The following is a 22,252-nucleotide window of genomic DNA, read 5'->3' on the forward strand; positions in this document are numbered from 1 at the left end:
GACACAGCCATAGTTAACAAGGGTTGAATAAAAATAAATAAAAAAATCTGTGTAATGTTTTCTGTTACTTGTTTCTACTGTAGGGATAACGTACCGAACCATGACCTCAAAACAGAGGTACGTACCCAACTGTGATTTTTGTGTACCGTTACACCCCTAAAATATATATATATATATATATATGTACTCAAACTTCAGAGAATAAAAATAACAGCAACATTAGTAGAGACTTCCTGGCACGGGTCAGGTGTTTAACTATATGAATCTCAGTAAGTTTCTTTTTGAAGCAAACACATATGCGTTTTTTCATGTTAATGTCCTCAGTTAAAAGCATTTTAATGGCAACCATACTGAGCTCAGTCATCTTTCACCACAGCGTTTCTTAAACTGCAGCTCAATAGCAGTAATGGCCCCCACTGGAAAATGATCAGCATAAGTACTGACTTATCACAACTGGGCCAGAGAAGGAGGCGTCTGACACCACAATGATGTAGGTGAGCGTCTGTTCAGTAACATGAGAAGTAAAAATGATATAAAAGGTCTATTAAGAAAGATTTATTTCCACATTAAAGTCACTATGGCACAGTTTAGCCAGAGGAATACTTTATACTGTTTGAGAGCCAAATCCTTAATTTATGTATATGTGTTAACAGCCAGGATGTGTCCTGTTAGTTCTAAGTTTACAACAATCCTTAAAAACTGGTGACAGATTTTTTTCACAGGTAGTGTTAATCTATCTATGATCAATGTAATCGTATCATCAAATAGCAGAGTGAAGTCTTGATCCACCTTTAAGAAAGAAGATATCAAACTATCACGACAGGAAATACTGTCAAACTGTCAACACATTATAAACAACTATCTATTACAGTCATGCCAGTTTAGGGTAATGAGTTCTAATTATAAAGTCACAACATTCTGTGATGCTACTGATGATTGATTTTGTTTGTATTCTGAATATATTTTTTAAAAAATGTCCTAAACCAGATTTTTTTTATTCACATACCTTTTATATTGAATTAAAGAAAGTCCAACTATCCTTCAACCTAATGCAACTTCATATACTTATGCTGTTGGCTGCACTTCACCTGCAGCAGCATATTTAGTGACATATGCATGTACGTTAAGATGCAGGCTGAGACAGTGTGCACTGAGAGGCATAACGAAGTGGCTGGGATAGTGTACAGGAACATCTGTGCCGAGTATGGATTGGAGGTACCCAACAGAGAACAACAGAGCTAAGATCCTGTGGGACTTCAGATTCTAGACTGACAAACAGCTGCTGGCTAACCAACATAGTGGTGGTAGACAGAAAATAGAAAACAGAAGAGGGCAGTAGTGATAGAGATATATCAGAGCCGTGGATCTTCACTAGCCTTACACTTCGATTACGATTAAGCAGTCAACGATTTGAATGCACAGCGATGCATCGATGCATTTCAATGTACCACATCGTCAATTGCAAACAACTGCACATGGCTGCTTTTACATTAATTAATACACTTAGTCAGACAAATATGAATGCCATTTTCATTTAGAAAGTTCTTTAAAGTGTTTTAATTACTTTTAAGTATCATAGACTGTTTCTGTTAATACTGGTGTACTGTAATTTACAAACAGTCTATGACAGTGGTCAGTGCTCCCCACACTGATTTGACATTCATTCAGTTTACTATTAAAATTGACAGTGTCTGAATCAACAATCAACTGGTCTTGTGACTTATTTAACTTATACAGAGTTCTTTGTTTTAGTCAGACCTTGGATATAATTATTTTTAACTAAGAGGACACATCACGAAATGTCATGATCTCTCCTTTCCTCCAGCTGCTCTGCACTGTGCTTTCATTAGGATCATTACTTTCTCATGTTCTTACATGAGAGGTGCTAGTTTTCTAGGGGTGATTTCACATATTGTGATATGTTATTAGAATATTTTATTTATAAAATAGTTTGAACGATGGCCTAGCAGCCAGCAACCGACTACCATTTTACACAGCATAATATTTGCATAAATATGATGTCAAAAATGAAACAGACTTAATCATTCCCTGTGCTGATCTACTACATACTGCTGTTGATGCATATTGGCTTCCACAGCCCGAGTCTACCTAATCCAGACTAGTGCAGTTTAGTGGGTGTAGAAATTGCAAGAAATATTTTACTGGGGGAGGACTCCCTTTGCCAATTACCACCCCATTATCAATCATAACCAGGCGCCCATGATGACCAGTCATTTCACATAAATACGATCTGCACTTTCAAAATTGTCAAATCTTCAATCATCAATCATCGTTCATTTTTTCTCTTGATGTCCTCTAATGCCTTTGGCTGCTTGAACTTTGTAAACTATACAACATGCGAGTTTCCTGTGGGCCCCTGCAGCCCTGGACCATAGAGCGAACTCATGCAACACTCTCAGCTGGTTTTCATGTGACATGTGGAGCAATATTCAACTACAACAGAAATCTCTCAGTTCCTTGACTGGAGAAACGTTAACTTTTAGTTCATAGAATTACAGGACCTCATTCTGTTCATAAAAAAACTGCCCATACACACAAATTTTTGTGCTTCAGTCCACTGTACAGCACACTACAATGTAAAGACTGGGGTGAAACTTACCGTTGTTGGTTTGTCCCTCTGAAGTACTTCAGCCTTGTCCAGAATCTGAACAGATGACGGTTTCTCTGGAAACACAGATGCAGAAAATCGTGTTTCAGAAATGCACAGATATGACTTGGGAAGAATCTGTAAAATGTACTTCATATTTCCTCCTTTTCTATATTTATGTCGAAAATGTCTGCCGTTATGTACAGAGCTGAGGGGCACAGTGAGAACAAACAAACCAACATTTCAATGACATTGTTCAGCAGCTGGTGAGTAGATACTGTAGCCCAAGTTAGTGCTTAGCTGCAAATTTATTGGGTTGTTAAAATTCAAGCTGAAGGATATAATTTCAACCTGTCCCCTTTTAACTAACCTAATATACTCTCTGAGGCCTATTGAGCTTTTCTCTTCATGTCCTATTTCACGGATGAGCTCACAAATTCCATTAGCAAGTGACACATGGCCCGTTTTTGGGAGTGAAATTTGGATTCAGAATCATATATCCTAAAGCACAGAATGGAACAAAAGCACAAAAAACACAGTGGATAACATTGAGTTTTAATTAAAACTTACCTGGTAGTTAACTAAATTGCAAAAAAATGTCACCCTTATATCTTTGAATAAGCTGGAAAATATAAATTATTTGGGATTATTAGTCAAGCTAATGGCTTTCTGTTTACATAAATGACTTCATGACACCAAACTTGCTTGTAACGTGGTTATATTCTCAAAATGAATTGTTCTCCATTCAACGGATCAACCTGCATGAGTTCATTTATTTGAAGAGGACTAAATATTTGCCCTGTAAAACCAATGATCAGTATAAAACCAATACATAAAATACTGGAAAAATGATTTGATGTTGACCATGTCAATGAATTTTTTTAATAATTTTTTTATATCAATGAAAATAAAACAGAAATAAAATAAACTAGAAAGAGAAATCCTGGGAATAAACCCTGTAGTGTGCTGTATGAATTGTATACATACTGTGGACAGCAACAGGGACAGGGAACTCCAGGATGTTGTTGACTGACACAATCATGCAGGTGAAGGTCTTCTGGTCTTTAAGTGTGGCCTGGGTGATGAGCAGGTTGGACTTTTTATCTATGCTGACCCGCCGGGCATAATCATCTGTGGCCTGAACTGTAGCCTGTTCATTGCTGGCCTGTTTGACCAACAGATCGCCAGGAGTGCCATCGTCTTTTTCCTAAAACATGAGGTCACAGGGAAGACACAGATGACACAAAGGTCTACTGATTCTGGAAATCTGAAAGACTGTTTCTCATTTCTCCGTTATTTTTACAGTTTACTGAAACAGAGTGACACAATATTAAACCCGTCAATCAACAAACCTCCATACTATGCCTTACAGTGAACAAATATTAATCAAGAGATGAAAAACGATCATGTCTCATCGTTCCCGATCTTAGTGAAAATGCTTTACCTGCAGCCACGCAGCTGCAGTAGAAGTTAGATCAGACTGATTGAAAACGCTGCTGCTCCAATCCTCACTAAAAAGTGGATCATATTACTCCAGTTTTTAAATCTTTACACTGCTGAGTAAAAGAATTGACCTCAAATGACTGCTGCTGCTTTACAAAGCACTGAATGGTGTATGGCCAAAATACTCCTCCTACAAATATCTTGGTGTTTTTATTGACAACTCACTACGTAATATGACTAAGACTAAGTATATAGTCTCTGCAGCAGATTACAACAAAGGTTGCATTTTATTGTTGTCTAAAAGTGCTTGGCTTTGACCAAAGATGTATGCTGATTTCTTATCAGGCAGTCCTAAAGAGCCTAATCCGGCACGGAATGACAGCTTGGGTGGATAACCTCTCTGTGCAGTTGAATATCAAACTGTACCGGTTGATTCATTCGGCATGGAAAATCATCTGCATTAAAGAGCACATATCCCTGCAGACTTGTTATGAACACGCTACTTTAGGACAAGCCAACACGATTGTTAATGAAACATATTCTGCACACACAGCATGGGTAAAGAGCCCAAGACAACTTTCCCACTCTGTGGGACAATAAAGTTCATCTTTATCTTTATCTTAACATTTCTGAACTATACTGCGATAAAGCATCAAGACCCCTCAGGTCGTCAAGGAGGATTGGGGTTATTTAGTTTAGATATTTTGTGTAATTCCTTAGTCTTAAGTTTAGTATTTAGAGTTTCTGTATTTGGTTAATACGATTTGTATTTCAAATTGCAGACCAACTGCCCTGTTTTGTTTCTTTATCTGTTAGTTCATGTGATCTATTTTATCCACTTTGTGTTGAATCACTCTGATCAGCCAGTGTATTTGCCATTTGTTCTGTGTGTTAGGTCAGTTGGATTGTTCTTGTTGTTTTTGCATACAACTATAATCAGTTTTGTTAACGTCTTTTATGGGCCTGAACTTCATTGTTTGGTTGTTTTTTTTTGTCATGTTTGTGTAAATAGAGCCCTTATGTTCAAAATCCACCCAAATGTACTTGTGCCTTTTAACTTACTCCCTCACAGACATGGATACCGAAATTCTGTTTATTCTAAATGTTTTTTTAAGTCCACTCGGGATTCCTTTGTTTAATTTATCGCTTGAAGTTTCGCCTTGAAGTTACATAGGCATCTCTACTTCTTCAGCCACAGCACTAATAAGAGTAATGGCAGCTAGACAGGAAATGACTCATAGTTTCATATTACTCACTCCCTCCTACTGTAAGGTCATGTTTACACAGTTGGTTAACTAGGGCAGCAGTGCTGCAGGTGCATCAGCACAGCAACATACATTTTGCTTGGACTATAGAACTCCTGCACACTACAAGCAGGCAGGGCATGTCAAATAAATGTGGAGAGCTTAAAAAAAAGTGTATTAATTGATGAAAAAGTAGCCATGTGCAGTAATATAGAGAATTGAGGAAGTGACACATCAAGATTCATCAAGATGCATTAAATCGTTGTGAATCAAAATCGAATTGATCCGTGAGGCTAGTGAAGATTCACACCTCTAACTTTTGTGGTGTTATTGTATTAATGTGAAGCACTTTGCTCTGTGAAATGCTCTATACTAAACTTTACTTACTTATCGAGAAAAAGTTATACATGTATACATCTTTAGTTTACCTAATTCTTCAAGGAAAAAAAGTGGAACAAATTGACAATGTTGAGGCACACACAGCAAAGAAAAGACTAAGACAAGATCACTTCATATTGTCCGACTCCTCTTCTTCCATGTCCCAGAATGTCTTGGCTTACGAAAGTGTGCATTCAATAAACCTAAACTCTTCACAAACTATATTGAGAGTCATCAAGTGTCTTACTTACATATTTCCACTTGATGAACATTAGATCCTCTGGTACCGCAGCTCCATTGTTGCACGGTATAACAATGGTCTCTCCATACAAAGCAGTCACTGTATTTGTACCCAACACTGCAAGACACAAGACATCAGATTGTTACAATCATTAAAAATATACTGTTCTATTACAAGAGATCCACAGTTTTGACTGCTCTGCATACTATTGTGTTGAGCTTAAATCAAATCATACACATTCCAGCACAGCTGTCTTTCTGTCTCATAAGATTTTCTCAATTGTATCTGATGAGTAGTCTGAAATCACTTGATCTGGAGCCTTTGTTCAGTGGTGAGGGGCAGAAAGAATGGAGGAGTAAAGCTAAATATATGATCCCAGAGTTTTCAGACACCCTGAAGGCGACTGTGGTTAGATTGTGTATCTCCTCCTAACTATAAGTGTCTTCAAATTGATGGGTATGAACAAAGTGAATAAAGGTACACCAAGCTACGTTGTCACTTCAAATTTTGCGACATCACATTTCAAACACGCCTCTCATTAAGTCTGATGGCAGGGGTGCAAGAGTTTGGGTTTGGTAGGTTAAGGTCAGTGCTCCTTGTGCTCTACAATGCCATTTCCTTTGTCCACTCACGTGAGGGCGCACTAAGGTGGAGTAGTTGCTATGGCTGCACAGCCCAGACATGTGCAGCGTGGGAGGAGAAAGAAAAGGAGTGAAGATAAGATGGATGGAGGTCCGTGCAGAGTGGAAGGACACTAAGGTCTTCACGCTTCAATTCTTTCTCTTTGAGCTTTTCTCTGAACAGGCTGAACAAGAAGCGCTTCAAATTCTGGTCATTCCAGAGTGATGAGGAAAGACAAGGCACAAATTCAGCAGCAGCTTATTCTCAGGCTTGACTTTATATGTTTCCTTGTCTTGGAGCAAGGTTTAGTGATAGCAAATCATTAACTACTTATAGCAAGCATTCATTTCTATTACAAGTTTATTCTGTGTAATCAAGCAAAGTATTAAAACAAACCACACATGACACAGCATAATTCTTCTCTGCCATCACTAACATTGATTTATAAACAGGGTCAATTTACTACTAAGTTGAATTCAATTAAATGAATCTGATAAATCTGATGCAGCCGTCACTCCGTCTGGAGTCACCACTCGGTGGTCTTGTGCAATGCCCTGTCCACAGTATTATCTGACTTACACACATCATGTGTAACTGCCTGTCAACACTAAAGGCTACTGTGAACATATAAACTGGAGCAGCTGTGGTGAGTTAGCTACGTGTTGAAGGAAAGTATCACAGTCATCTATGCTGCAACACACAAGTTCAACTGTTGATCCAAGACATACTGAGCTAAGCTAAGGTAACCAGCAGATCTGAATGGTGTGTGATAACAGGGAAAAAAGAAGAAGAGATCTATGGATGCTTCAGCAGAACTAGTTTATGTTTAAATAGACAGAGGCTATTGATTCCCAGTGATGAAGAAAAAAAATAAAATAACAGTGCAAAAAAAAAACAGCAACAGAAATGTGAGCATCTGGAAATGAGACAATCCGCTCATAAAACATTTTTATCAAGTAAAATAACCAAGCAATCTTGAAGTTATTAAGTTAAATTACTCTGATAAGTAAAACATAAGTAATTCAAAATATACTCGAGAAACATTACTGTCATATCTTTAAGAAGGGGGATACATTTGTTACGGGGTGATAATAATAAAATATATAAAAGAAAATCTTAAGGCGATAGTATTTCTGTGCATTTTGCAAATACATGGTTTCCAGTTAACTCCAGTCTATTTTACAAAGAGGTCTTTCCATTATTTATTTATACATGGGGTAGACAAAAAATTAGAAACACCCAGACACTACAGCAGGTGCCCAAATACTTTATGTATCAGTAGTTAAGTGTTGTGTTATTCTTAATTCCATCACCAAGATGTTCATTTTTACAGCAAATGTTTATTGGTTCAAATATCAGTTATCATATCATTCATTATCATGAATTTGATTATCATGAAATTATCTGTATCGTCTGACAGCTAAAAACTGCTGTATTCTCCCTTTCCTCATGATAGTAAAGTGTGGTTCTGTTTATTCAAAGTTAAAGAACACACTTGTTTGAATGTCCCAAAAATAATTTTGAACAATTGTGGGAACTTCCAATTACACAAAAGTCAATAGTTTTTAGTATTTCAAGGAAATCATGCACAGAGCTGCTTTCAAATTACTACAACAGTGTATACTGTTTGCAACACTAGTTGTGGTTAAATGAAAAAGTTCCATTGAGTTCGCTGGTAATGCAACACACAGGTCACATGGGAATTCAGCACACTGACTCAGCTAAATGTATCATCTTTGAACACATAACAACAGCTACCAAGAAGTAAACAAACTGTCTGAGTAAATTTGTGCTGGATGGCTAATTATGAAACTGCTGCTGGAAGAAAATTCACTGTGCAAAGAACAAAGTTGTGAAAATAAAAAGACAATTTTGATTTAGGGGCTGTTGTTTGTTTCCTGCCCAGTTTACTGGATTCCACATAAAATCAAAGGAGAAGCGGAGAAAATAGTAAAAAATATCATAGCTACAAATGATGCATACAAAGGCATACAACAATTTTATTATCAACTATTATAATTAGTAACATTTGCTGGTGAGTGGCAGCAGCCAAAACATAACTAGTAATAGGATAGAGGCATAATCGTTTTAGCTCCGCATCAGAAATAATCTGTGTCCATACTAACACACCTGAAAACACATATCACAAGACCATTCACCTACACAGGTCATGTGCTTGCCAGTGTAAACAGGAAGCAGATTGCCTATTTGCATTTGGTTGCTTAGATGCAACGAGGAAAAGGAATGGTGAATGAAAGAGCAGGGATTTCTTTTCTTGGACCAACAAAGAGATGGAACTGTTACGGACAGTAAAGCCTAGTTCACACAACATGAGTCTTAGCCCAATTTTTCAGTCGCCCATGAGTTTTGGATATTGCCAACAAAGCCCCAGAACCGAGCCAAACCGGCTTTTGATCAGCAGTCACCAACAGATAGCCAGGACAAGACTTTTACATATTGATTTCATGCAAAGTATCAAGGCATTAATTCAGTAGTAGGCTAAGTACGAACCACATAAAGTAGAAAAGTTAGTGTACATTATTTACGTAATTATCAATAATATAATGTCATTACTACACAACTGTGAGGTGAAATCCACTGAACTGTTTCACCTCTCCTTATTCTGTGAGCAGAATTACACAGAAGAGAGGAAGAATCATTTGGATTCACTGTGTAACCTCTCGTATGTGTTTCATTAATCATCATAAACAAATGTAGTTTGGAGACCAGACATACAGAGATCCTTCTGGTGAAAGATTGTATAATGTGTGACCCCCTGTTGCCAGTCATGTATACACTCACAACGTCTGCAGGAGACCCATTCACAGGACTGAAAGTCGTGTGAGACCAATCAGGATCTACACCATCATTTCAGAAAGTCTCAGTTTCTGTGTCTCCAGATTTAGGTGCAACGCCCGCAGTTCTCAAACAGAAGGGCCAGATGCATTTCCAGATATCGGTATATATCGCGATATAATTTAAATAACCAGAAAATAACTAATTTCACATTTGTGTTGTACAATGTTCTTCTTATGTACAATAATCTTTTCTTATGCACAAAACAGATTTTTACTTGCTCGTACAATCATCCTGTGCCGCTGCACTTCACTTATAACATTTCATACAAACCACTACAGTGAAAAGGTGTATATGATGCACATACTCACATTTTTTTAATTTAATTTTTAATTTTTACCCATTGCGTTTTTCAATTTTTTTATTCTCTTGTCTACCTCATTCTGACGTGCCTGCTGCTGTAACAACTGTGTGTGGTTTAATAAAGTTTTATCTTATCTTATCTTAACTTAAATCAACTCCACTGCACTGAGGTGCATTACTCCGCTGGTCAACAAGTGACTCTGCTCCTGTGGTGTTTTCTAATCATCACACTTAGAACTGATCATTATAAAAACCTGCTGAATTCATATTTATGTTCCTGGATAAACGGGGCGTCGCTTCCTCTGCAACAATGAAGTTAAAACACTGCTGTGTTTTGTGGACTTGAAAACTTCACCCACCCCTCCATCAGCATAGTGGTGAGTAGATGATGAGTGAGTTTTCATTTTTCGATAACTATCTCTTCAATAGCTGGAAATAGTAGAAGATAAAGCAGAGAAGAACTGCGGGTGGCCTTCCTTATTAGGTCTGACATCATGTTTTTGACTCACTGGTTTGTGTTTTGCAGTCAAAAGGTTTGTATAATCATCTTCACCCAACTGGAATGCATTATGTAATCCTCACCAACTACTGAATACATTTAAGAAAAACATTTTGCTCAAGTAACAGTTGAATTAGATGTCAACAACTAATTGTACAAGTGACGTTCATATGTTGTCCTACAATAATTATACTGTCAATCTCTCTAGCCCTGATTAATGATTCTGCAGGACCCATTTTATTCGATCTCTCTGTAAATGGAGCTACTGGGAGCAGGTTGTCTTTTACTGCAAGACACTCGCCCAATTACTTACTCACTTAGTACTATAATTTCCCCCTCTTTTCTTAATCTCACCTCTGCCAACGATTATAAGTACATCAGGCGGTTTGCACTCTTTTCTCCTGTGTGAGCTCTCTGTTTTGCCATCTCTTGGTCTATACAGCAACATTGGTGGAGTTTCCTCTCAGTTTGGCTGCAAAGCTACTTAGAATTTAAAATATTTGACTGTTTTTCTCCTGCCACACTTGGGAACCGCCTTTCACAAACAAAAACCTGCAACCCTCTGTTTCCTGAAGGCATGTATTTGTTTGCTCTGGCAGCTCTAACACAATTGCGCTTATCTGACTATTATCTACCAGCTGAACAATGTGTTCCATGGGAGATGAGAAGTCTCCCCATCCAGCCGTCATCACTACAAAAGCACCTAATCCGCATCTCCAAAGTTAGTCCTTTTGATATGTTTTCATGAACGTTTCGCACTTTTCCAATGAGTTGCAGTGTGTACAAGTGGATTTGTTTTCCTCTCACACCTCCTCGGAGCACTCTCTGTTATCAAACTGTTAGGAAGATGTTGCAGGAAGACCAAAGGAAGCGCAGATTTAAGTTAATACTGCACAATGAAAAGCAAAGATGTTTTTTGACTGATTTCATGTTTATGAACTTATATGCAGGTGTATTAACATTCTAAAAATATCTACTAAATGTAATGTTATGGTCACATTGTACGAACTAAACCTCCAAAACCATGAGTAGAATAACTTACATACAACATCTTAGTTTGGTTGGATTAAGCTGAAACCATTTATTAAGATTTCCCCAAACTGCCCTCATTACCATAATAGCAGTAATCATGGCTTGGGGCCAGTTTTGTCGCTGAGCAAAGTAGACAACTGAACAAGGCCCACAGAGAATAATATGTGGTTTAAAGACTTCATCATCCCGTCAGCCTTGTCCGGCAAGTCAAACTATTAGCAAGTCTAACATTGTCTACATCCGGTCTGTGTGTGTGTGTGTGTGTGTGTGTGTGTGTGTGTGTGTGTGTGTGTGTGTGTGTGTGTGTGTGTGTGTGTGTGTGTGAACCAGCATATAGCCCCAAACCATGACAGCTTAAAGATGTCTGTGAAATCACCCAGGAAGTACAGTGGATTGAATGCTTAAAATTTAAAGCATCAGTAAACTTGCAGATACATCCATTGTCATCTTCAGTGCAGAAAATATAGAAAACATAACAACACTTAGCTTCTTCCTGCAGAGCAGATATGTGGCTGCAGCTCAGTGACAAACTCCCTTGGTCTTTTTGTGCAGTTGGGCTACAATAGGATGAGATTTTCTCTGTATGATAACCAACTGTATGATAATATTTCAATGTATCGCGGTATTTTACAAAGTGGCTTGTTTGGATATGGGCTCTGACCTAATTTTCTTTGCAAGTGTGAAAGTTGGTTGTGTTGGATCAGGAATGCTTAAGAATTAACAGAATTATAATAAACAAAATCATAAACATGATTGTATACTCATCTATTGATTAAAGCTGTGGTTGGTAATCCTGAAAAAGTTAGCAAGAGCAGGCTGCAATACAATAGCAATATTACAATACACTAACACAATAGCATCAAACCACAACATAAACAGTGTGTAAGAGTGATGCACCTCGGTCAACAAAAGCAAAGGCCATGACAGATGATATTGTAAAGATGGGAGTGCTATCTTGATGACACTTAATACAGATGTTGTTGCAAGATGCAAAAAGATGTTATAAACAGGCAGTAAAGCAATGTGTGTTAAAGGTTCAGTGTGTAGAATTTAGTGACATCTAGTGGTGAAGTTGCATGTTGCAGATGAATAGCCCTCACCTCACCTTTCCCTTCCAAACATGAAAAAGAACCTGTGATAGTCTTCACTTGTCATAATGTAAATATAAAGTATTTAAATATAAAGGGCCCATTCTTGGGTAAAGAAAACAACAATTCGTACAATTTAGATGAAACACACTAGTGAAAACAACACTAGGAATTTTTTATATTAAATTTCTGCCAAAAGTTTCAAGTTTCAAGTTTCAAGTTCCCTTTCACATAAATCTTACACACTGGACCTTTAAGACACACGTGTCGACAATTTCTCAGGAAGGAACAAAGCCATCTGCACATTATAGCCAGCCTCATTCATCAACCCGTCCAAATGCTGTGTCTGAGCATTCATGTATAAAATGCCACCATGGTAATTTTTCTGTGCTTCTATCGACCTTGTGGACAGCTGGAGAAACATTTGCATGTCTGCTGTTGCACCAATATCTAAAATGTTAGAGGGTAAGCACTCATTCAGGTGGGGAGTTGATCAACATTTCATTAGCATAACAACGCGTCCACTAGTCACTAGTTTGAAGCATGAGTGGGAAAGCTTGACATTGCTGTGATCATGGGTATGGGTGAACAGCTCTCCTCTCACAGATAAGTGCAATTTATATGAACGCTGCATTTGTGTTGGATGGTGTAAAATTACAGAGGCCCAATACACCCAAGGTAAGGAGTGTGTGTGCAGTTATGTTTCCTCTGCCAGAGCAGCACATAATGAGAGAGACCATTATCCTCATACAGGCAGACCACACGATTTTAGCCTTCTAGCTGAGAATGTGACGCATTGGGTACACATTATCAGGTGTTAAGATGAATTAGAAATTCGTAAACAGAAAATCCTGGTAATCTCAAGGTAGTCTCAAACCATTATACACCAATGTTAGTACATATAGTGAATGCAAAGATGCAAAAAAAGCTGATTGAATCCTTTCTCAGGGTCAGCAGACGAAAGAGCCTTTGTGTTGGTGGGTCACATTCAACGTCATTGATGTATCAGATATAAGGAGTAAACAATAGAAAGCAGGCTCTCACTCGAACATTTGCGTTCACACATTCCTTTCAGTGAATGTCTGAAAGCAGCTTATTTCTAAACTATGCTCATGAACTAAACTGGCCAATTACTGATCCCATATCAGCCCACTCTGCATGACCCACCAAGTCGCATGAGTTTGAGTGTGTGAGTGGGCCAGATAGGGGTTGTTTCTGCCAGGGTATGAGTCTGCCTATCTGCATGAGTCATCAATAGGGTCTATGCCATGGCAGTGATCAAAGGCACACTGAAAGTCAGACGGTAGACTTGCTAAAAATGGCAGCTTGGTTGGGAGAGCATCCCACTGTGTGTTGACACTGTGTGTGTCGGTAGCATATGTAGGTGTGTGGTATGAAGGAGATGTTTACTTCACCCATACAATGTCTATTGCCAGAAAACAGACTTCCTCTTGACAGGTCTCCGACCTGCCTCCCACCTACTGTTAACATGTGTGTGAGTGTGCACAACACTTGGCTCAACAAAACATTATAAGGGTACCTCAGTAATGTAGCACTGAACTTAAACTAGGTTAGTGGAATAACCACAGACCTTTTTCAAATGGTTGAGATATAACTTTTCATCAAGCTCAGAAGAACATTGTATACTACACTTCCCGTGAGAAAGCATCTTTTCATTTATACCTTTCATGATACTTCAATCTGAATATATACAAATTAAACGGAATTGAATTCAATAAAGAGGAAAAGCTTACTAATGCCCTTACATTACAAAAATGTTACCAGCAGTTTTCATATTATTTTGTATATTGAGTCAAAATATTTTAGAGTGTATCAAAGGTGAGATTGGTTATGTTTAATCACTAGCTCAGTCATACCTAGTCTTAATGTCCTGTGCTTTGAATCAATAAAGTCCAATTAGACATATCCCAGAGAGGTTTCTCATGGAACTAATGAAATCCTCAGCCAACCAAGGCACTATCATTAACAGAAGTGAGAAACCTCTTTAAAGCAAGTCAGTGTCTTTTAACCTTAGCTTGTACTGTATCTTAGGATCATCTTTATCCCTGCATTGTGTGTGTAATGGCAGTACAGCCCAGTGTCTGCCAGAGACTAGGTATTTGCTTAAACAATGTACTGTGTTTATATACAGTATATATGGCACAATCACACAAGACGTTGATGGATCTAATGTGGACTATTAAGGATTTGTATAATGCTATATTTTCTCCCTCATTGTTGTTCAATTTATATAATCTTGGCCAGAAGAGAAGATGTTGGACGAAGGAAATTTAAACAAGTCAAACAGGAGGTTCAAAGAAGAAGATGAAAAGTCACATAAATGTGTGATGTTGTGGTTTCAGTATTCCACACAGCTGATTAGAAAACAGAAATAATGGCTCTGTGTGAATAATTTAGCTACACTGGTCTGCGCCCTCAACCCCATCAACACAGTGGGGAAAATAAGCTGCTGGCCCTTCCACCAATCACACATAATGGCCGGCACCTGGTGGAGATGCAGCCATGCAGCTCCCCTCGCCAAAAATAAAAATGAAAGCTGTAATCTTATTTCGGGAGATGTAATTGAAAACAAGCCAGTGTGCCAGGGCCAGGAAGTGTAAGTGAGCAGATGGCAATTAGCTCCAGCATGATCCGCGGATCAGATTAAGGCAAAGCTCCAGCACATTAGTGCGGAGACGTGTTGATCCCGCAGCTCACATTTTAACTTGAGCCTTTCTGCCAAATGTACGTTCCAACTCTGAATGGATACTGTCTACCCCTCCTTAAAAACAAATCACACTTTTAGCTTTCAAGTACTTCTAGTAATTTAAATGCATTCCCAATGGAGAGAAACACAGCATAGCATATTGATAAGATGTTCTGCAGGAGACAGTGAGATGAATAAGTCTTACCAAGCCAAACGGCCACCATTGAATGAAAACATCTTTAATCTTGGCTGCCATGATGATTGTGAAATGACTCTGAATATACCAGGAAACTTTTACGCAAACTTGTGATTCGGTTTTTCATTCTGGACAGTCTTGCTTTTCCCAAAAGTCTCTTTGATATTTCCCTCTGAGGGATGCTGGGTTGAAACCTGAGGGGTTTGGGATAACTCTCAAAGGTTAATGATGGATACAATGTCAGCACTTAAAGAGGGCAATCCTTTACCATCTGCACAGTCACTTGCACTAGTGTAAAACTACACCTCTGAATTACTCTGGAGGCCTACAGCCAAGCTGTTAGGGTCACTGACAATGGTGGATTTGCCTGGTCACACTTAACAGATAATTTGTCACCAGCTCGAACAGCAATCAAGAGTCCATATGTACATCAATGCTTATGTCAATATCTGCCATCTGTATCAATCTGAGGTGAAGCTTAAGAGAAGTCGGTAGTCTGACCTAGTGTCAACATTTCCAACCTTTATTTTTAAAACGCCTTACATGTTACACCAAAAGGTCAATTCTCATTGGCAGGCAGATGGGCATTGTTTTCTGTGAAGGCTAGTTTGTCACAATAACATAGATTACAAAAAATTTTGGGGAAAATCAGTATTTAATGCTAAAGTAAATAGGCACTACAAAGTGCCGCTTCACAGGAATGATTGAGTATTGTTATGTCGTTTTAGCTCAAGTAAGCATTATAAAAATGAATGTATATTCATCAATAATACGAATCAGCCATCACATTATATTCTTTAGTTGTTAACAAGTTGTTCTAATTTTGGTTTTCTCGAATACACAACAATATACACTGAGTTTAATGTCAGGGAAACATTTTGTATTTATTATTTGTGTTGTACTGTAAACATAAAGAATTTCATGTGCTGTCACATATTTGAGGTTTGAAAACATGTCATGTTTATTGAAATAGCAGAAGAATAACTTTTCATGGTGGACTAGACTCTTTGATCTGTTTCTGAGTGGGAGCTGTAAAACCATTGGCGTGAAACCTGTCCCAGTCGCCACACACAGAGCTTCAAAACCCAGTCAGGCTAATCACAGCTTTTGTTACGGTACAAAAATGCGTGCAGGAGGTCTGAACACAAATGAAGGAGCCTTAGATGTTCCTGGATGCTGTAAAAACCATTAAATCCTCTGCAGCTGAAAATATTTTTCTAGGATGAGGCTGAGAGTTCTCATGTGGAGAATCTCAAGTCTGGGAACTGGATATATATATCTATATATAATGCTATTTTCATTAAATTTACAGAAATGTGTAAAGACAAGGTACAACATGTAATAAGCACATCTCTTTTCCGTTCTCTGTGGAACTAAAAAGATAAAACAGCAGAGGAGGGGTGTAACCTTTGTTCTGACACTAAATATATAAATAATTAATTAACTAATCTTTAAAATTAGCAGAGCACAGCAGTTACTGAATTTTAGGAGCCATCTGTAGGCTAGTAAGGTTTGTTCAGTGGCCAAAGAACCCTCACCCACCTTACTCTTGCATCTGTCCTCTGCCATTACTTGTCTCACATCGTCTTCTCTGTTTACGCACACTGAGTTCACTGCATTCCAGCACAGGCTATAAATGTGGAGCTTGCTCACTGGTTTAGACATGTCTCACCTGTAAAAACTGAGAGCTAAAGCTTTTAAACACCATCACTGCATACCAACGCGTATGCTAAATGAAAAATTAAAGCAAACAGATCCTTTTTGATATGGTGTTGGCAGGGGAATATTAAGCATACTAAAGCCTGAGTTGACTTAGCAGCATTAGGGAACACAGTACAGTCCTCAACTGTACTGTGTTTACCTTTGCATTGTTCCAATCTGTCTTACTGGTGCCACTACAGAGAAACCGTGGTTCCTTTAAGCAAGACAGCTCAGGTTTTATGACATGCAGCACATGACAAAAAAAGTGTTAACAGTCAGAAATCGTTGTAAGCTGGAGCCGAAGAAGAACAAGGCTGGTGACTTATTTTGTGGAGGTCAGAACAAGTCTAGCTAGTCCCAGTGGATTCCTCTGGCTCTGACAGTTTAAATTGCTACCTATGGCCCCCAGCAACTTTAATTTGGGCAGACATCTGCTTTGTCTTCCTCCCACACATATGCACACATGCATGTATGAAGCTGTGCTAACACTGTCATATTTAAGATGTAATCATGCAGGCACTAGCTGCTCTTTGTTAGATCAGTCCCACCCTTCCCAAATGCAGTGGTGTTGTTAAGATTTTAACACCTAATGGACCTACACAGGGACTCCGTCTCATGCTGAAGATAGTTTTACGATCGCCCAAAAATTAAGCTCAGAATGGGTCAAGCAAGAATTAAACAGACATAACAGATGTTGAATGTGCATGCAAAGTATACTGTATGTTCCTATTTTAACACAGAATCTGTTTTGTGGCAGGTTGTGGGTGAGTATTTGTGTTTGAGAGTGTTATCATGCACATGTACCTTGAAAGAACTGTCATTCAGTCTAGTCATTCGGTCTAGCTGCACTGGAAGCAGGCTCTCACAGATGCTTTGACTTCTTCCAATCAGGGAATGAAAATAAAACTAAATGATCTGTTATGTTGTTTTTATGGTGCATACGTGTATGCGTGAGCACTGTAAAACATATACGCAAATTCCATTTGATCTGTTTGGTTTAAGGCAAGTTTTGCTGAATGCCAGAGTCTGTGTGCAGAGTAAATTGTATTCAAGGGAAGCTGTCTGACTGCATCAAGGTTCATCCGTCATTTCACATTTTGAGTAGCAGACTGAACATGGAAATGTCAGACGTCATTGTGTAACCAAACCACATTAATCAGTTTACCTTTAAAGAGAGAAAAATATATTTATTTTCCTCAGAGTACCTTACCAATCTTAGACACATTTATAACAGCAAAATTACACTATGCAGGATTATCTGTGTTGAAGACAAAATCTTTTTTTTTAACTATAATAATAAAAAACTGAAATTGGAAAGTAGATGTAGTGGGAGTGTCTTACATCACTGAACACACTAATTCAAATGAATCAACTATGGAACAAAGAAGTATTAGACCAAACATAGATTGACACTCAAAGAGTTTCACATCAACACTGAAGTTCACTGACTCCCATTATTTTCCTTTCACAGGTCCACTCAAATCTCCCTGTTGTAATTTATAAGCTAATGGCAGTACCAGCAGAGCCCTATGGGCATGTTCATCTGTCTGGTGTGCAAGACAGACCCACTCCATAATCTGCCTTGCAGTGTTATATATTATGATCACAGTAGTATTGCAAGGTATACCGATTCCAGAACGGTTAGGATAAGAAAGAAATGTCAGAGAACAAAGGTGTAAATCGTGCAAGAAAACATCAAACTTGACGCACTATATAAAAATATTAAGGTAGGCCTTTCTAGATAATCAATGGTGTGTGTGTGTGTGTGTGTGTGTGTGTGTGTGTGTGTGTGTGTGTGTGTGTGTGTGTGTGTGTGTGTGTGTGTGTGTGTGTGTGTGTGTGTGTGTGTGTGTGTGTGTGACTGCTCTTCACATTTTCAATGAGTTTAAATACGTGTCTCATAAACTCTTCGGCGAATCAAAGTGTGGGGGGAGGAGACTCAGACACGATACAAACCAACCGCTGCTTCTGCTCTGATCCTGAAGCAGTGACGCTAATCATTTTATAGACCAGAACAATCAATGGATTTCCCTCCTCAGGGTTATGTTACCCTGGGCTATGATACAAAATGATACTTTCATAAGACACTCTGTAGAAGCACACACACTCCATAAAATGTACATACACCCCTGACATGACTTCATTAGTTAATTTGTTCCGTCGTCCAAATGTGTGTCAACAACCCCAGAGTGAGCTGAAATGTGTTCCAGATAACACTTGAGACTAATTTGAAGCACACTGCATTTCATTACATATCGATTAAAGGCCAACTAAAGCACAGATCTCTCTTTAATAAAGTTCACTAAGAAACAGAAAATAAGACATTTACATTTGATTTGATGTCACAACAGTTGAATGTTGGGCAAATGCCTAAGTGTCTTGGGCAAGATACTGAATTCCTGACAGCGGTGCCCTTCTCATAGAAAAAGTGCTACCCATAGTTACCCTGTCTGCGTGAGATGGTGAAGTGGCAATAAACTGTACTGTTAAGTACCTTGAGTGGACATCAAGACTAGAAAAGCGCTATATAAATAAACTTCTGACAAGTACATCTACGTTCCAACCCTCACCTTTGGTCACTATGGCCTTGAGCTTTGGGTAGGTTGAGATTACATGTGGCCGAAATAGGTTTCCTCTATACGGCACCTGGTTTCAACTTTATTGATTGGGTAAGGAGCTAGGATCTATGAGCTGGGATCCACTGCGCCACCATGTTAAATGGGGCTAGTTGAGGCTTTTCAGACATAAGATTGGGATGCCTCCTGGGTGCCTTCCATTGGAGGTTTTCCAGGCACGTCCACTGGTAGGAGACCCTGTGGTTGACCCAAACATGTTGGAGAGACGCCTACGGAATCCCAAGGAGGCACAAGAAAGCGGTGCTGGGGAGAGGGACATCTGGATTCCATTTGCTTAACCTGCTGCCAATGAGACCTGACTCTGGATAAGCAGTAACAAATTGATGAATGGATGGGTGTCTTATAATACCCTGAAACCTCTTTTAACTACCAGTGGTAAAGCCCTTCAGTGTAATAAAAGCTAAGCTGTGGCTGACAAAAGAACAGAATCCCTCTTGTTGTCCCATCCTATATCGGGCTCCTTTTTTCCACCTACAAGAGCAGTGGAAGATACACTATTTCAGAGAAAGGAAGAGGGAGAACTATTGACAAGGTGAGGGGGCATCACAAAGATGATCTTGTGTTATATGAGTATTTGGCCAGATGGCATATTTACCAAATGGCCCTGAAAATCAAAGACATAACTATTGTTCCCACAGTTAATGTGCTAAAAATACAAAGAAATCTTGACATAGAAACTGAAAAGTATGGTAAAATCAGAGATATGAGGAATTATTTTTTAACTTTCTTTTATATATTTTTGGGGCTTTTTATTGCCCAAATAAAAAGCCCTATTAAATAGGACGGAGAGAAAACTGTGAAGGGGGGACGGAGAGAGAGTTAGGAAGGACATGCATAAACGGCCGCGGGTCGGAATCGAACCTCTGCGCATTGAGGCCTTGCCTCGTTGAGGCAGCAGTTTTACCAGGTGAGGTATACACCAACCCCTTTTCTAACTTGAGGGTTTAGCTCAAACATCCCATCAAACACAAGCAGTTTCTTTTGCAGTTGCATGAACTTTATCTGGACTCTGACTGGGCACTATGTTATTTCAGAACAGCTCACCACCTGCAGCTTCTGTGAAAGATTTTCCCAACACTGCAGGTGTTACAGCACAGCCCTATCATTGCCTAGTAACCTCTTACCCTCCATCCTGTTTCAGTCCACCATCCTTTTTTGTCTCTCTTGTCCATTTCAGACCAACTTTTAAAGTCTCAATAAGTGCTTTGATCCAGCTCTAATCCCTAGCCTTGCTGCTTGAGAACGTAACATTTCGGCACAAATTGACTGACAGTTCATAATCCTCTGAAATATCCTCAGTATATGGCACGTCCTCACCCCCCTATAAACAGTATCAAAAGTCCTGCACAAGAATAAGTCTTTTGTTTGGTATAAGATTTAGAGGCAACTGGACAGCCAGACAATGAGGGGAAAAGGGAGTGATAAGGCAGCGCTCTTTGTTTGCTTTTGCCTTCAGTGCTGAAAAGTACACCTGACTCACATTGATACACACACTGCTGAGTAAGAACTCCCCTGGGCCTTCCTAAATGACATTATCTTGGCACACATATCAGGGTATGAATACATGCATACACACTTCAGTTTGCGTGTGAGGAAGAGGATGCAGGAGGTCGCCAAACTCTAAGGCTGCCATTTTTAACTTGTGTTTGGTCATTTTGTCAGACTATGCTGTGGTTATAAAATCCGAATATTAGCAGAGCAGAGCAGCAGCTTGAAAATATCTCAGAAGCGACAGCAACTTATGTCACTTTAATCGGACACTTTTCATCCATTGTTTAATACTTATTCTATTGTCAGACATAGAACCAGTAAAACAGGTTATAGAGCAGCTTCATTATGAATTCAACTGTATTTAAACCGTGTGTTTTATATGAGCACAGAGAGTAGGAGAAAGTCGTACAGACAGAAGGGCTGAAACCAGCTTACACTAGGCAGAATGTAAATATGACAAGATGACATCATGAAGATGCAAATGATTGTATTTTTATTGACTTTTCAAGTAGGCTTTTGTCAGTTTCTATTAAAAGTTAATTGACACTGCACAGCCATATATTAGGTTTGACCTAAAGTCTTGTTTAGCCCTAGGTCATAATTATCGTGTACCATGTAACACCAGAGGTTGGTTTGGTATCTGTGTCATGGGCATGAATACAAATTCTAGGAAGGATATGGCCATGACTTGATGCTACATTCAGGCAGAGTAGGGGCCAAAAAAATAACCTACAAATAAACATGGCCCAACATACAAGGATTGTAAGTAATGGAACAACAACAGGGCTGGAGGCCATGAATGGTTGGCATTTGCATTCCTCCATTCCCTTCATTCCCACCATCACCTGCCACTTCCAAAAAAACTCTAGCTGCTCCCAAAGTAAACAAAACATGGGATATCTTGGAATAGAATGTTTTACAGCTAAGCTTTAAAATCTTCATATTTGAATATAAATAAATGGACTGCATCAAGACAGTCTTTTCTAGTCTTAACAACAGCTCATTGTCACACATTGCATTCTCACACAGCTGTCAGGTACATTAAGGGTTCAGTGTCTTCCCCTAGGACACGCTAGAACATGCAGACTGGAGGAGCCTGGGAATGAACCCACACTTCTGTGGTCGAACTGCTCTGCAGCCACCACAACTAGAAATATGCTTGGCATGCAGTTTCGGTTCAAGTGTTAAAATCAAATGCCCCTTGCTGA

General features: G+C 38.9%; 1 protein-coding gene across 3 annotated transcripts in view; it reads right to left on the bottom strand.

Moving 5' to 3' along the window:
* alcama (activated leukocyte cell adhesion molecule a) overlaps window positions 1-22,252 on the bottom strand; it is a 62,099-nt gene that overhangs the window by 18,695 nt on the left and 21,152 nt on the right. For all 3 annotated transcript variants that reach the window (XM_035179525.2, XM_035179523.2, XM_035179524.2), the window contains exons 2-4: window positions 5,925-6,031; window positions 3,596-3,815; window positions 2,621-2,685 (exon numbers count right to left, since the gene is read on the bottom strand). In XM_035179525.2, coding sequence (XP_035035416.1) covers window positions 2,621-2,685; window positions 3,596-3,815; window positions 5,925-6,031 — 392 coding nt within the window. The remainder of the gene's footprint in view (window positions 1-2,620; window positions 2,686-3,595; window positions 3,816-5,924; window positions 6,032-22,252) is intronic.

Source organism: Hippoglossus stenolepis, chromosome 15 (genome assembly GCF_022539355.2).
Source record: "Hippoglossus stenolepis isolate QCI-W04-F060 chromosome 15, HSTE1.2, whole genome shotgun sequence".
NCBI classification, from domain to species: Eukaryota; Metazoa; Chordata; class Actinopteri; order Pleuronectiformes; family Pleuronectidae; genus Hippoglossus; species Hippoglossus stenolepis.